At 50.9% G+C, this 15,106-nt stretch overlaps 1 protein-coding gene across 1 annotated transcript; it reads right to left on the bottom strand.

The window, feature by feature from the left end:
* Window positions 1–1,271: 1,271 nt before the first annotated feature.
* Window positions 1,272–14,758, bottom strand: Zscan20 (zinc finger and SCAN domain containing 20). Its single transcript, XM_038333739.1, has 8 exons — window positions 14,667–14,758; window positions 10,598–11,087; window positions 8,024–8,189; window positions 7,509–7,585; window positions 7,225–7,285; window positions 5,666–6,349; window positions 4,276–4,704; window positions 1,272–3,212 (listed from the first exon to the last, which is right to left on the bottom strand). The coding sequence occupies exons 2-8, from the start codon at window positions 10,991–10,993 to the stop codon at window positions 2,056–2,058; spliced, it is 2,970 nt and encodes a 989-aa protein (XP_038189667.1). The 5' UTR covers window positions 10,994–11,087; window positions 14,667–14,758; the 3' UTR covers window positions 1,272–2,055.
* Between the last annotated feature and the right edge of the window lie 348 nt (window positions 14,759–15,106).

The raw sequence follows: 15,106 nt of genomic DNA, 5'->3' as shown, positions 1-15,106 counted from the left end.
AAAATGTACAGCTTGAAGAGAAAAAAAGCACTTGGCGATTTAATGTTACAGCTAAGGCATGTGCTGGAAGAGAGGCTGGAACTGACAGAGATTAGCACCATTGAGGACCCACCCAGCTAAGTTTCCAACTGGCGAAAGGTTAAAGCCTGGGGGGGTTGCTACATCTAGAATGACCTTGCCCCTGTACCTGAATAATCTTGGATGCCACCCCCCCCCCATCCCCAACTCCTACAAATCTTCTGGATCTCTACCTCCACCTGAAACCCATGCTATTTCACACCTTGGTAACGTTCTTTAGAATGTTCTCTTTTTCAGGACCCTTCCTATTGGACCCAGAGTATTCTACATATCTTTCCATTGCAGCTATTGGCATTTTCTGGTTACTAGTCAGGGATCATCCCATGACCTCTGCTTCTCAGACATAAGCCAGAGAAGGTAAGCTGGAAAGAGCTGGTAGGAGGTAGCCTCGAGTGGACTGGCTCCTGGGAAGGGGTTCTGAAACTAAGGAAAGGTCAGGAGTGACCTCCTTAGTGGGAATGGCAAGACCTCCCGCCCACCTTTTCACATGCAAAGAAAGTTCAAGTCTTCCAAGTTCTCCACAGCTATTATCCGATCAATACTTCCCACGGCCATAAAATAACTGGGATATGAACGGCGTCCTAAGGACACACACAGCTGTAAGATAGTCATCTTGTTTTAAAATCCACAAAAGACAAGGTCCTCGGTCAACACTTTTAAACCCATCTAAGGAAAAGCTCTGGAGGCCAAAGTGCTACAAACAAAACCTCTGTGCATGAACCTCTGCAACTTGACCTGTCTGTGTGAGACGCTGGTCTCGGTGACCACGCTCGGCAGCCTGGGACATGAGGACTCCAGCCGAACCGGTGCTGAGAACCTAGAATACGGAACCATTTCCAAGCCCTCTCTGTAGAGGGCAAGGCGTCAACGCCTTCCACCTCGGTCTTGGCATCAGGACTGGAAATGAAGAAAATGAGTCAGAGAGACCAAAGGGCAGGAGTAGGCCTGCTTGGCAAGGCTTATAAACCTATGAGAAGCAGGACTTGCCTGCGAGAAGGACCCTCGGACCCACTTCGCCAAAGCACTATCCCCCTGGAGACACGGCCGTCTCAGCCTACCTCTGTCTCTCACCCACGACTCCTGCCCACCAGCTCAGCCTTACACAGAGGGCTTCGCCAGTTCTGAGCATCCCAACTCCTTTCATGGGCAGGAACTCTCAGCCTCTGTATTCGTTAGAGGGGATGCTCGCTGGTCATCATATTCCGCCATCTGAGTGCTAGATACCTGCCTCCCTGTCAGAGGGCTCCGTGAGGCGCACAGCTGCCCAGACTCTGGGGCACACGAATCTGGACGACTTCTGCCTCTCTCGTTTTCAGATGTGTGGCCAATGCAGTCACCCAACCTGCCCAGCCCTCCGTTTTCTACTCTGGGAAGCAGGACTGCTACGGCTGCTCAAGAGCAAATGTTCGATGTGCAGCTATTTCTGCTTTATTGTTGATTCTGCCACGATGCCACTGCTGCCCCACTCGCTGCCGACCCTTCAGTGAGTGCCCTGGGCACTGGTCCTCAGTTTATGCCTGCTCTCACCGTGAAGTCCCAAGGTTTCTCCATGAGGATTCGCCCCAGCTGCACACTACCAAGGACAAGAGCCACTCTCCTGCGTAGAACAGTGAGAAGCAGAGCGAGGACGCAGAGTCAATACACTGGGCCCCAGATTCAACCCTCACCCTACACCATCCGTCTGCCTCGCACACTGACTGAGCTCTTGACAGGCAGATGTTAAGGACAGCCTGACGATTCTAGAGGGGTTTCGTGATGGTGGTGGTGAGGAAAGACAAACCAGATTACACTTAACAAGTACCTCCAAATCACAATCCCTGTAGGTGTAACTCATCTAAATGACCTGAATTTTACCAAGAAAACATCTCGAAGTATACACCAAGCTTAGACATTGGAAGCTTTCTTTCTCGCATGTTTTAGAAATAACAATGAGACATAAACACGCATTATTGCTCTTGTGTCGGGAAGAGGTGCAGCCTACAGTGCTCTCTGCCCAGCGTGGGCTCTGCGGTGGGCGCTGAAGTGGGAGCTGTTGTTGAAGTCCTTGCCGCACTCCGTGCACTTGTAGGGCTTCTCCCCGGTGTGGATCCGCTGGTGAATGATGAGACTGGAGCTCTGGTTAAAGCACTTCCCACACTCCCTGCACTTGTACGGCTTCTCGCCCGTGTGGATTCTCTGGTGAGTGATGAGGTTGGAGCGGTCGCGGAAGAACTTCCCACACGTGAGGCACCGGTAGGGCTTCTCCCCCGTGTGGACCCTCTGGTGGGTGGTGAGCTTGGAGCGCTCGCTGAAGCACTTCCCACAGGCCACACACTTGTACGGCTTCTCGCCAGTGTGCGTCCGTTGGTGGTTGGCCAGGGTGGAGCCCTTACTGAAGCTCTTCCCACACTCTCCACACTCATATGGCTTCTCACCCGTGTGGATTCTCTGGTGACTGATGAGGGCAGAGCTCTTAGAGAAACACCTTCCACACTCAGGACACGGGTACAGCTTCTTCCCTGAGGTGGTGTGACAGGGCCCAGGAGAACTGATTATCACGCTGACATCCTGGGGACGTTCGGGTAACTCCCATGCAGAGTTTCTCCAGCAAGCACTAAAAGATGGGCTGTGGCCAAAGTTCTCCCCAGACACATTGTACAGGTCAGGAGCTCCTCCCGAGTGGAGCCTCTGATGTTCCGGGAGGTTTGAGCCCTGCTTGAAGCTGTTCCAATACTCCCCACATGTATAGGGCTTTCCCCCAGTGTGGGTTCTCTGGTGGGTACTGAGGTTGGAGTGGTCGCTAAAACCTTTTCCACAGTCAGGACATTTGTAGGGCTTCTCACCCATGTAGGCTCCTTGGTGAGTCACGCAGCGGAAGTTCCTAGTGAAGCTTTTTATGCGTGTGTTACATCTGTAGGGTTTCTCTGTGAGGTACAGGCCTTGATGGTCGATGAGCGTTTCTAAGTCCTCCTCAGAGGGACACTCTTCCCATGGGAGAGCACTCCCCCACTGCCCTTCATCTTCGCTCCCGTCCTCCCCCCGGGCACGGGGCTGGCAAATGACGTCTGTGGGATACTTTGAGAATGCTCCAGGCAAATCCCCAAAAACGTCCTGCTCTGAAATTCGGTCTTCGTCCATATGCTTCAACTCAAAACCTGAAAGAATTGACAGAAATAGGTTTTTTTTTGTTCATTCACTGGTTAGCATTAACGTGCCTGTATCGTGTAGTTTGTAAATCTGGCTAACACAGATTTTGAATCTTATATTCCGCAGTTTATGTATGTTACCAAGTTTCTGGATACATGTGTGCTTCTCACTCTGAAAAGTTGAGCAGTGTTCTGGTATACAGTAATCCCACCCCGGCAACCATTCAGCCTGGTTCCCCTTCAGGCCATTCCTCTGAAGTCTGTACTCAATACTAAACAGCTCATAGAGCCCTCCAGTACACTGAACAAATTCTGTGTCATACAAGACTGAATCTGTTCCATAATTACCCAGACGTGTCCCGGTAAAAGCCAGACTGGCCACCTTGTGTGCAGGATAACACTAAATCAGAGATGACAGGATCTAGGCAGTGCACAAAATCTTTTCCTATTTGATCTCCTTCCCTCTTTTGGCTCAGAGACAAAGATAATATACCTGGTTCCTGAAGGACTCTAGTAGGCCCAAGCATGGCAAACATGGCTCTGGCTGGCCTTCTCTTTCCCCCATTGCTTCTGCCTTGCTAAACTGTTAAAATTGCATCCCTAAAGCTAGTCACCAAGGTCTATTCCCTTATTTGGCCACTTCCTCCTCCTGAGGCTGACCACCAAGGTCCAGCTATCAAAGTATTGAAGTCCAGCAATCAGAAGCCCCCTTTGGCCACCCTAGTTAACATGCCCAATCAAAATAGACCAACTCATTCTAAAATGGGGTTCCCCTTTGGCCATTATAAACTGCTGTGGCCTATGGGCCATGTCTGTCTCCTCTCCATCCAGAGACAGTCTTTTGTCCCTTGGGGCAAATATCCCTTCCCTTCTTCCTTGTTCTTTTTCCCTTCTCCCTCATCTCTACCCTCTGTCTTTGTCTCCTATTCCCTGACCTTTGTCCCGCTGGGGTAAATTAACCTCCTTGGTGCTGAGAACTTAGTCTTGGAGTGTATTGTGCAGATTTCAGTCCCTTCAGCTCCCCTCTTTGCACTGGCTGCAGATTCTGCCAACACCCAGACTCCAAGCTCACCTGTGTGTGGAGTTTGGGGATCAGGAGTCAGAAGTTTAATGACATCTTCATCTTCCATCTCAGCCCAGGCCTCTTGGTCATCAGGCTCAGTACCGCTCTTCCCAGATCCAGGAAGACCTCTGGCTTCTTCCGCCATCTCCATGGCCCTGATCACTGTCCGAGCCCTCATTAGTGAGTCCAGCTCCTCATAGAAGGGGCAGGTTCCTGGAGGGTGGCTGCTCTTGGCTTTTCGGTAACTTCGAAGAAGGTTTTTGAATCTGTAGCGACACTGCTCCAGAGTCCTCAGGAAGCCCAGCGCACACAGCCGCTCTGCGACAGCCCGGTATACCTGGCGGTTCTGGTGACAGGTACGAAGCCTTTCAGAGAACGGGGCCTCACTGAGAATTGCCAGGAAGGCCTTGGTCTCCTCGAAGCCCCAGTGCACACCTGCTGTCGAAATGAAGAGTTCAGAGGTTAGGACCAGCATCACCTGACTTCTAGATCCCTAGAGCATGGCTCTCAGAAACTGTCCAAGTACCTGGGAACACAAACTTGCTTCTCAGGGGTATGCTGGGGAAATGAGCCAAGGCATCCTCTCTCACCCTCTCAAGGGAGAAGCAAGTGGCTGTGTTTTAGCAATGGCATCAAGGGAGCCATTCCCTTGGCTTCAGCCAATGAGTCACTGAGATCCACGAGATTCTCCCTGTATTCATTCAGAATACATCTGTGAATTCGTTCAACACACATGGAATCTGAGAATCCCCACGAACCAGAGACATAAATGGACCCTGAATAACCAGGTGACAGACTACAGCTGAGGACACCCTTGCCTCTCTGGTCGCTGTAATCCGGTCTCCATTCCGGTGCAGGTAAGTCATGTAACCCAAGGAGGCAGCATGGGAGCTGGGGTGGGATGGGGGGGCCATGAACATGAGCAGGAGCCCAGATTCTGTTCCTTCCTGAGGCTTCAGATGCTTCATTCATGGATGTCAGTGACTGTCCCTTTGCAAGAGATGTGTTTGTCACAATCGGACTCTCAAGTCCACACTGTGAGCTTCTCTACGCTTTACTATTTCCCCCACTCTCTCTTAACCCAAACACACTCTGTGGGAATTACTGGGCTGCTGTCACACACACCTATGGAAATGAAAAAATTCGCTCCAGCGCCACCTAGGAGAGTCACCAGCAACACTCTGGGAAGCAACTGGGGTCTCTCCAGGTCTAGCAAGGCTTAGAATTATTGTTCCTATAACCAGGAGATGTGGCCACTAGAGAAGAGAGTGTGAGCCTGAGGGTGGTCCAGGGACCTGGCACCTTACTCTAGTGTCACTAATACGACTCCTAGTCTGAGTTCTAACCTGGGAAGCCACAGCCTGGCTGACATTCAACCAGTTACACGCCATATTCTTACCAATGCGGCTCTGGAGCAAAGCTGGGCCCCCTGCACTCCTGGGACCCTGAAGAGACTCCTCGGTGGCCAGGCCAGGACCATTGCAGTCTTCTGTGGCCTCCTCGGGCTCCCAGCTCCCTTCCTCTTGGTCATCCATCTCAGGGTCACTGTCACCCAGCCTGTGGAGGGCCATAGCCTCTCCTGGCCCACCGGTGGCTCTTCTGATGGTTGTCCGAGCCCTCACCAGGGCCTCCAGCTCCTCGTAGAAGGGGCAGGTTCCTGGCGGGTGGCTGTTTTTGGCTTTCCGGTAATTCCGCAGGAGGTTTTTGACCCTGTAGCGACACTGCTCCAGAGTCCGCAAGAAGCCCCGTGCCCTCAGTCGCTCCGCGATAGCCCGGTATACCTGGCGGTTCTGGTGGCAAGTCCGGAGCTTTTCCGAGAAAGGAGACTCACTTAAGATTGCCAGGAAGGTCTTGGTCTCCTCGTAGCCCCAGTGCACACCTGACACCTTCACATCCTCCCCGTCACCTTGTTCCTCCCAGGCCCTGGAGTCCTCCTGGGCTGCCGCTTCGGCAGGCTTGTTTGGCTCACTGTCCACATTATGATCTGCAGGGCTCCCATTCCCAGAGTTTATAAGGCTCAGGCCCAAATCCTCTGGTCCTCGCTCATGCTGGGAGGTGACACTTGGCTTTGAAACTGGAACTCCTATGCAAAAGGAAGAACAGACACGACTGAGCAGAATGGACCTGTTGGTCTGTGCTTCTCCACACTGTCCCGAAAACTCCCACCCTTCTCCTGAAAAAGGCCAATGGGAAAGTCCTGTGCTGATCATCCTGGAGAAAGGTACCTAGAAGCAACAGGACCACCTCGCTGAGCATGAAAGGGACCTGCCAGCTTCTCATTTGTTGTGTTGTTGGTATGAAATACATCATACAACAGGGTGGCCAGTACAGATCCACAAATGACAAACGCAGGACTTCAAACAACCCAAACAGTCTCAACTCCACTGTTGGAAGGAAGGAGCAAGTGCGGGGTGTGTGTGTGTGTGTGTGTGTCCCTCTTGTTGGGAAACTTCAGACCTCCACTGACACTGTTACCTATAAGACAAAACAACACTAAACATGAAGCAAATTCTGATAGCAGGGAAAAGGAGAGAGAAGGGGTAGAGGGGAAAGAGAAGGAGGGAGAGAGGGAAGGGGGAGAGAAAGGGGAGAGAAGGGGGGAGAGAAAGAAAGGGGTGAGGGAAGGGGGAGAAAGAGAAGGCAGGGCAAGAGAGAAGGAGAAAGAAAAGGGGGAGGAGGGAGACAGAAGGGGGAAGAGAAAAGGCAGGGAGAGAGAAAAGTGGGGAAAGAAGGCAGGGAGAGAGAGAAGGGGGAGAGAGAAGGCAGGGAGAGAGAGAAGGGGGAGAGAGAAGAGGGGAGAGAAGGCGGGGAGAGAGCCAGTCTTCTTCTTCCCCTGAAAGTGCAAAGCACACAGAGCTCTGGCTCTGAGGGGTGGCGAACCCCTCTCTAGGAACAAGTGTGCCAAAAATGGGCAAGCTGGGCCCTGAAGCAGGGCAGTTTCTTTCCCCAGGCACTCACCATTCCCACAGTCATCTCCTGCTGGGTCCTCCTTGGCTCCTCTACCAGGGTTCAGGGCCTCCTGTGGCACACACAGAAAGGACCTTAAATGTCACTGACACTTTTAAAAGCAGTCGGGAACCTGACCAGGCCTAAGAAAGATCAGGACACTTCAGCAATGCGATGTGTGGAGCGAACATCATGGTCAGTGAGTACCAGCAGGCCCAGAGGGGCAAAGGCTAACACCCTATGCCCTATACCCCTCTGCTAGGGGAGGACGACAGGAAGAGGAAACAGAAGTTTACCTGGGATTTGGCTGTTACCTCCCAATCGCCAGTGCTCCCCATCTTTGGAACAGCTGGGGCCTGGGGTGTGAGGATTGCTGGAGAAGAAAAGAACCCTGTGAGACATGAGCTTTCTAAACCACCTCCTTCCGAGACGCAGCTTCCCAAAGGTCACATGGGGTCAAGCCAGGGTATCCCATGCCCAGTGCACACTTCTCCTTTGCCTTTCCTTTTAGAAGCTGGGAGTCCTGAGCTTTCTTCATTGTGCCATGTGTGAGGTACCTGTCCCCACCCTATAAGCTGCACACACCCACTGCTACACACACACCTCTGTGTAACTCTGTATAGAGCTAGTGTGGTACCTACAGCATCCTCTCCCACAGAGCCTTTTAACATTACTGCTCAATGACAACATCCATCAGGCATTAGCCTGTTGTGGACCTTGAATCCTGTACATCCTTTCTCCCCACCTCCCAAGCCTGTCCCTTGGGAGGAAAGGCCTCATTCTCTTATGTCCCCATAGCCTTGGTACTGACCACTCTCTTTCAAGGGCTGAGGTGGCATCTTGGAAAGGTGAGGATGTGTATCCCACTGTTTCCGGCGCTGTGCCTCAGAGCGGTGACCCGCTGGTGGCAGCCGGAAGCTCAGACACGCCTGAACTGCTCCGGAGGACCTGCAGTCTTCAGCGCACAGCTCCAGTCCCTACACACGAAGTCAGAACTGCCAGTCATCAATCCAATCAGGTCCCTTCAGTGAGTCGGGAATGTTATTTTGAGTTTGAATCTGTTCCGGGGTTAACAGACTCTTAAAGTTCAAAAGAGAGTTTCAGTCAATGAGAAAGCTACCACACTGACTTTAGTAAACGAATCAGCACTTACACTACTAAATGAGTTGTCTTGTTGGATTCTGGGAGGCTGTACAAATATGTCAAGCAGGTGATCACTATTCAAAGTGCTCTTGATTCCCAGAGACAAATTACATAAAATTCTGGGAAATGAAAATGTAATTTATAAGCCTTTCATAAGCCCGTTTGCCTCTTTAGTGGTTACGAGCTACAGAGAAACTGCATGTCTAGACTCAATGACATTCCTTACTTTCTGGGTCTAGGTCACAACACTCAAAATGATTACTTTCTGCTCCATCCATTACCTGTGGATTCCACAATTCATTTTCCTTCACAGTTAAATAATATCCCACTCTATACATGTGCATTTTCAGTACAGTCAGAACGATACCTGGGCTGTTTCCATGGCCTGGTCATTGTGAAGAAAGCAGAATGAACACGGTGAGAAAGTATCTCTGTGGCAGAATACAGTCCTTCAGGAATGTGCTGGATCCCACGGTAGATCTACGTCTAGCTCTGGGAAAGCTCCTCACTGATTTCCAGAGTGGCCGCACCAGATCACGTGTCCCTTCCCTATGTCCACGCCACCATTTGCTGCCAGTTGTTTTCTGTTGTTGTTGCTTTAATCTGTTTTGTTTTATTTGCTTTTTGCTTTTCAAGAGAGGGTTTCTCTGTAGCTTTGGAGCCTGTCCTGGAACTAGCTCTTGTAGACCAGGCTGGCCTCCAACTCACAGAGATCCGCCTGCCTCTGCCTCCCGAGTGCTGGGATTAAAGGTGTGCGCCACCACTGTCCAGCTTGTTGTTTTAATCTTAACTATTCTGACTGGGCTAAGATGAAATCGCAAAGTAACTATAATTTGCATTTATCTGATAGCTAAGAATACTGGACATTAAAAAAACTGTCTTAGACATTTGTATTTCTGCTTCTGAGAATCCTTTGTACAATTTCATGCTCTAAATTTTAATTGGGTTTTGTCTGGTTGTTTGTTGCTTAGGGTTTTGTGTGTTTTCTTGTTTAATTTTTGAGGGTGGTTTTTGTTTTGTTTGTTTGTTTTGTCTATTGTGGATACTAACCCTCTGTCAGGTGTATAGCTGGCAAAGTTTTCCCCATTCTGTAGACTGTATCTTTACTCAAAAGATGATGTCCTTTTGCTGTACAAAGCTTTTTAGTTCCATGAGGTCCCATCTGTCAAGTACTAACCTGTGCTGCAGGGGTCCTGCTTGGACAGTCCTGATTGTGCCTGTAAGTTGAAGAATATTCCCTACCTCTCCTCCATCTGATCCAAGCTATCAGGTCTTATGTTGAGGTCTTGGATCCTTGTGGAGTGGCGTTTTGGGCAGAGAGTTAGGGAATCGAGCTCGTTCTCCTACAGCAAGCTATCTGGTTTGACCAGCATCGTCTGCTAAAGACGTTGCTGTGGTGTTTCAATTGAGAATGCCCCATAGGCTCTTATATTTGCATGTTTGCTTCCCAGTCGGTAGACTGTTTGGGAGGGACTAGAAGGTGTGGTCTTGGAGGGTGTATCACTGGGGGTTTCAAGCCCATATTAGGGCCAATCCCTCTCTCTCTCTCTCTCTCTCTCTCTCTCTGTCTCTCTCTCTCTCACTCTCTCTCTCCGCCATCTTGCCAATCAGGATGTAAGCTTTTTGCTCTACACCTACATGCTGCTCTAGCACCATGTCTGCCCACCACCGCACGTCCCGAATGATGGTCATGGTATCATGGTATCACTTCACAGCAATGGAAAAACAACTAAGACAGCTGTCTTTTCGCCAATGTGGGGTGTTTTTTGTTTGTTTGTTTGTTGCTGTTGTTGTTGCCTCTTTGTCAAAATCAGGTGGATGTAGGAGTGTGGGCTTTTATCTAGTTCCTCATTTCAATCCCATTTATCAAATGTGGGCATGCTGTGTGTACTGGGAGGCAGTTTCAATGGTGTTATACACACTCTGGTTACTTTCCAAGTGCAGATCTTGGCTCTGCAGTCCAGTAGGTAGTGACTCTGAACCAACTGCCCGTCTTTTCTTCGCCTCCATATCCTCACTAGTAAATTAGGCTAACAGAGTCGACCCACCTTATTAAGCTGCAGCAGGATTTAATGAGTTAATACAAGTCAAGCATTTAGAATACTAACTACTACACAGCAGGGCTCGGTACACAGCAGTTACTCAATGATTACTATTATTGTGATTTGGGGGCAATTATTAACTCAGTTCCAGGCCCCCACCTTGTGAACCAGCTGCTCAGAGAACAGACTATGAGCCTCACCTGCTGCCCGGCAGCCCAGGCCTCTCGGTGCCAATCCTCCACCAGGGCCACAGCCTCCTCCCCGCTCTCAGGGTGTCGTGCCTGCACCCAGGTCTGCACCTCTCTGGGTAGGATGGACAGGAACTGTTCCAGAACCAGCAATTCTAGGATCTGCTCTTTGAGGCGGATCTCAGGCCTCAGCCAACGACAGCAGAGAGCCCAGAGCTGGCTGAAGGCCTCATGGGGTCCAGCTGCGTCCTGGTATTGGAACTGTCTAAAACACCGGCGGGAAACCTCAAGGCCAGGGACGTGGCCATGGACCTCCTGCTGGGGTTTGGAGTCTGATCCCCATGAGTCCTCTTGCAGATTCACAATCAGGAGGTCTTCAGGCTCTGGTGGAGGCGAGGCCACAGCCATCACTGGGCCTGAGAGCTTCACTTCAGCTGGGCTGTCCTCATCCAGTAACTTCCTGCATTGGCAATGTAGCCTTCAAGGGGCTCCTGGGGAAGGACTGCAAAGGCGGAAAGACAAAAGGGCAGAGTGAGCGAGAGGACCCAGGAGCGTCGCTTTCCTCACCTCTCTCACGCATTCCAGCTGTGGAAGGCACAGAAAGACGCAGAGATGCTCCTCTGCAAAGAACAGGGAATGATACCCTGATCAGGCTCCAAAGCCAGCACCTAGCTCACTCTACAGGCATGTTCCATCCTTTGGGACACAGCTGAATATGTAAGCCTGGTCCACAGAACCATCACCACATCAGCCCAGAGAACCATCACATCAGTCCACAGAACCGTCACATAGGCCCACGGAACCATCACCACAGTCCACGGAACCATCACCACATCAGTCCACGGAATCACCACATCAGTCCACGAAACCACCACATCAGTCCACGAAACCACCACATCAGTCCACGAAACCACCACATCAGTCCACAGAACCATCACCACATCAGTCCACGGAACCATCACCACATCAGTCCACGGAACCATCACCACATCAGTCCACGGAACCATCACCACATCAGTCCACAGAACCATCACCACATCAGTCCACGGAACCATCACCACATCAGTCCACGGAACCACCACATCAGTCCATGAAACCACCACATCGGTCCATGGAACCACCACATCAGTCCATGGAACCATCACCACATCAGTCCACAGAACCATCACCACATTAGTCCACAGAACCACATCAGGCCACAGAACCACCACACCCATCCTGCACTTGCCCTCCAATGCATGACTAGGCCATCTCCTTCTCCAGCTCTCACCCTAATACTCAGTCCACTCTACACAACACCTGACTACTACCTGCTCCAACTGCCCAGACCACAGTTCCTCCCCACTGCTCTCTGAACCCTCCACAGAGCCACTTGCAGCCCTTCCTTACCTGCCTAGGTCTCTCCTTAAACTGCACATTTCCATGGGCCTTCCCAGTCCCTAAAACAGGGCTGGACCATGCCACTACAGTGTATCACTAAGGCCAGTACAGCACCTCACATATGATAAACAGTCGAGCCATTAAATAACTTTGTTGCCTTGTATTAAATATATGAATCTGTTATATCAAAAGTCTAGATTTACATTAAAGAATCAACATTTCATAACTTTTTGTAAAAACACATTTTTCCTGATACACTAATCCAAACATGTATCTGTCACTATCACACACAAGGACTAAGCTGTCAGGCACTCACAGAGTACGCATTATGTGCCCAGCATTGTACTGGGACTACAGATCCAACAATAGCTGGGACAGATAACAAGTCAGCAAGCAAAGACTCCTATGCTCCTGTACAAAGGGGACATTCATCAGACAAAAGCAGCCACCAGTCCCAAAGCCAGAGCCTAGAATATTTTTTGGGGAAGAGATCCTCAAATCCTCTAAAGTCTATTTCAAATAGAAATAAACCCTTGGGAGTCCTGAGGCATCAGGACTATATCCAGGTCGCCAAGAGGTGTCTTTGATTGGCGCTAAGTACATCTCAGGATTTTCCGCCCATATTTGCAAGGAATCCTCCAGGCAAGCAAGTGGAAGGCCATTAGTGCTGAGCTGACATCACTAACCCGTAACTCCTGTGACACACAAAGACCAGAGAGAGAGAGGGGACCCTAGCTAGGTTTCAGAGTTGAGCCATCCGAGTCCACTCCAGAGAGGGCATGTGGTGCTGAGCCTTGTCTCTTCTACTCTCCGCCTGCTTTCAGTTTCGTGAGCCTTTCTTGTCACCCCATGAAAGTGGAGTGGCTTTCCTACAGCATTAACCCACGCCAAAGTCGATCTTCTGTCTCATGTTCACGCTGGAAAACCCAGCTGTGTTCGGGAGCTTATGCAAAGACAGTGTGCTGACTGAAATGGCTCCTTCCCAACGGATGACCCAGCTGTGATGGACAGAGGGAAACTGAGCTTCCGAGAGGAAGAGAGGGAACCTCCAAGTGGCAGAGGTCGGACATAGGCCCAGGTTAGTCTTCTCCCATCATTTCCCTCAATCACATCACACAGCCTCAGACCTGCTAGAATAATGCTATGGGAGACAGAAAAGACATCAAGGAAGAGAGAGAAGACAGATTCTAGATCTGCTTCTGCCTCTTCCATGCTGTGTGGCACAGCAGAAGGAAGACTAAAGGTCATAGGCCTGGAAGTTCATAGCCATCTTCAAGCCTGAGCTAACAAAGTTCACCCTGACGATTGCCAGCCCACATTTGCCAGGCATTTACTCATTTGCTTGATCTACATTAGGTGTTTACTATTCTGAGCTGGACAAAGGGAAATGGAGATGAGCCGGACACTTTCCGTCCTGATGATGCCGTCTAGTGGAAGAGACAAAAAGGTCACAGATAATTACATTAATCAAAAGTGGTCAATCCAGTATGACTGGGGACCTGGGAAGTTGGAGGTAACGATCTGCTTAAAGGAATTCAACAGGGGTTACCTGTTGAGTAGTCCTCTTCGTAGAGAATGGGAGATGGGTACAGCAGAGAGACGGGATACAGAACAGTGAAGAACCAAATGGCCCACCCAGAAAATGGGAAAAACTCTGGCTGGCAGCCCCAGAATGTGGAGGGTGTGTAAAGAGGGCTGCAAAGGGAGTTACGAAAACTCTAATACCACGTTTTCCTTCAACACGCACTGCACGCCAGTTCGGGATCCCAAGCTGGGGGACTGAAAATACAGTCCGACTTGAGTGCTACAGATCGCACTGGCTGCAGTGTTTGTCAGAGCTGGAGAAACGAAAATGTGGACGCTTCTGCAGAGACCCTCAGAAGACAGAGGTAATTTTAGGAGATACTAAAGAAAAGGCAAGATGTGAAACTTGCATGGGGAAGAATGCAGGAGAAATCCACTGGTTAAACAAGTAAGCTGGTGGGTCAATAGAGGGTGGGTGGGTCAGTAAGAGTGGGTGGGTGGGTCAGTAGAGGGTGGGTGGGTTATAGAGGGTGGGTGGGTTATAGAGGGTGGGTGGGTCAGTAGAGGGTGGGAGGGCCAGTAGAGGGGGTGGATCAGTAGAGAGTGGGTGGGTCTGAGAGGGTAGGTGGGGGGCGTCAGTAGAGAGTGAGTGGGTCTGGAGAGGGTAGGTGGGAGGGTCAGTAGGGGGTGGGTGGGTCGGGAGAGAGTGGGTGGGTCAGTAGAGGGTAGGTGGAAGGGTCAGTAGAGAGTGGGTGGGTGGGTCAGAAATGGGTAGGTCAGTATATGAAGACGCCTTTCACTGCCATCAGGAATGAGGGAAGAAGCTGCTGTACACTAAAGCGAGTCCCATTACAAATGACATGAACTTGGGTGTGGAGAATGAAGCACTATTTTAAAGTCAGACTTCATTCGGCTCAGGGCCTCTTCACTTCTTTGCCAGGGCCCTTGGAATCCTCTCTCCCTGCCTGTGCTCTCCAGACCTTAAGGTGACTTTCCTACGCGGCAAAAACCCATCCCTTCCACCTCACCTGCAGACCTCTGTAAGACCCGTCTCACTGACGGCTCCTCCAACTCACTCTTCGGACCGACCCCTCGGTGACCCATCTCCAGACGCTGCTGCATCCTCTGCCCTCCCCGCGCCACACACAGACACACACACGCTACTTTCCCCTCTCACCTTCCCAGACCCCCCAGGGTACCACCACCTCCTAAGTCTCCAGCTCAGCGCCTGACTCTCAGGGGCACTCCATCCGTCACCCGGACTCACCCACCGAGACACCCACTTTACAGCAGGGCGGAAGTGCTCCCAGGCTCGTGCGGGGGATGCTGGGACGAGGAGTCCCGACGGCGCCAGTCTAGGAACCAGGTCTCCGAGACTACAACTCCCAAAATGCATAGCGCTAGCGCCGGCGGACAACACCCCCTGCCTGCCTCTTTTCAGATGGCGTTAGCCAATGAGTGCGTCATCTTCTCATAGGCTCTGGCACCGGAACAAATCTAGCAGGGTCAACGCCTGGGGGCGTAGCCCGAGACGATCCTGACTTTTTCCATTGGTTCTTCGGTAAAAGCACCGCCTAGTAGGCGGAGCCTAGATTATAATAGGTAGGGCTCACCGAG

Source organism: Arvicola amphibius, chromosome 6 (genome assembly GCF_903992535.2).
Source record: "Arvicola amphibius chromosome 6, mArvAmp1.2, whole genome shotgun sequence".
Lineage (NCBI taxonomy): Eukaryota > Metazoa > Chordata > Mammalia > Rodentia > Cricetidae > Arvicola > Arvicola amphibius.
This window is presented reverse-complemented; position numbering and strand designations above follow the sequence as displayed.

Bases quoted from the DNA above. Each gene is read 5' to 3' on its own strand.
- Zscan20 (XM_038333739.1), bottom strand. From the start codon at position 10,993: ATGGCTGTGGCCTCGCCTCCACCAGAGCCTGAAGACCTCCTGATTGTG. The intron at 7,286-7,508 runs GTAAACTTCTGT...TGTGTGCCACAG, and splicing joins AGGTAACAGCCAAATCCCAG to GAGGCCCTGAACCCTGGTAG. The intron at 3,213-4,275 runs GTGAGCTTGGAG...CAATTCTTTCAG, and splicing joins TCCCCAAACTCCACACACAG to GTTTTGAGTTGAAGCATATG.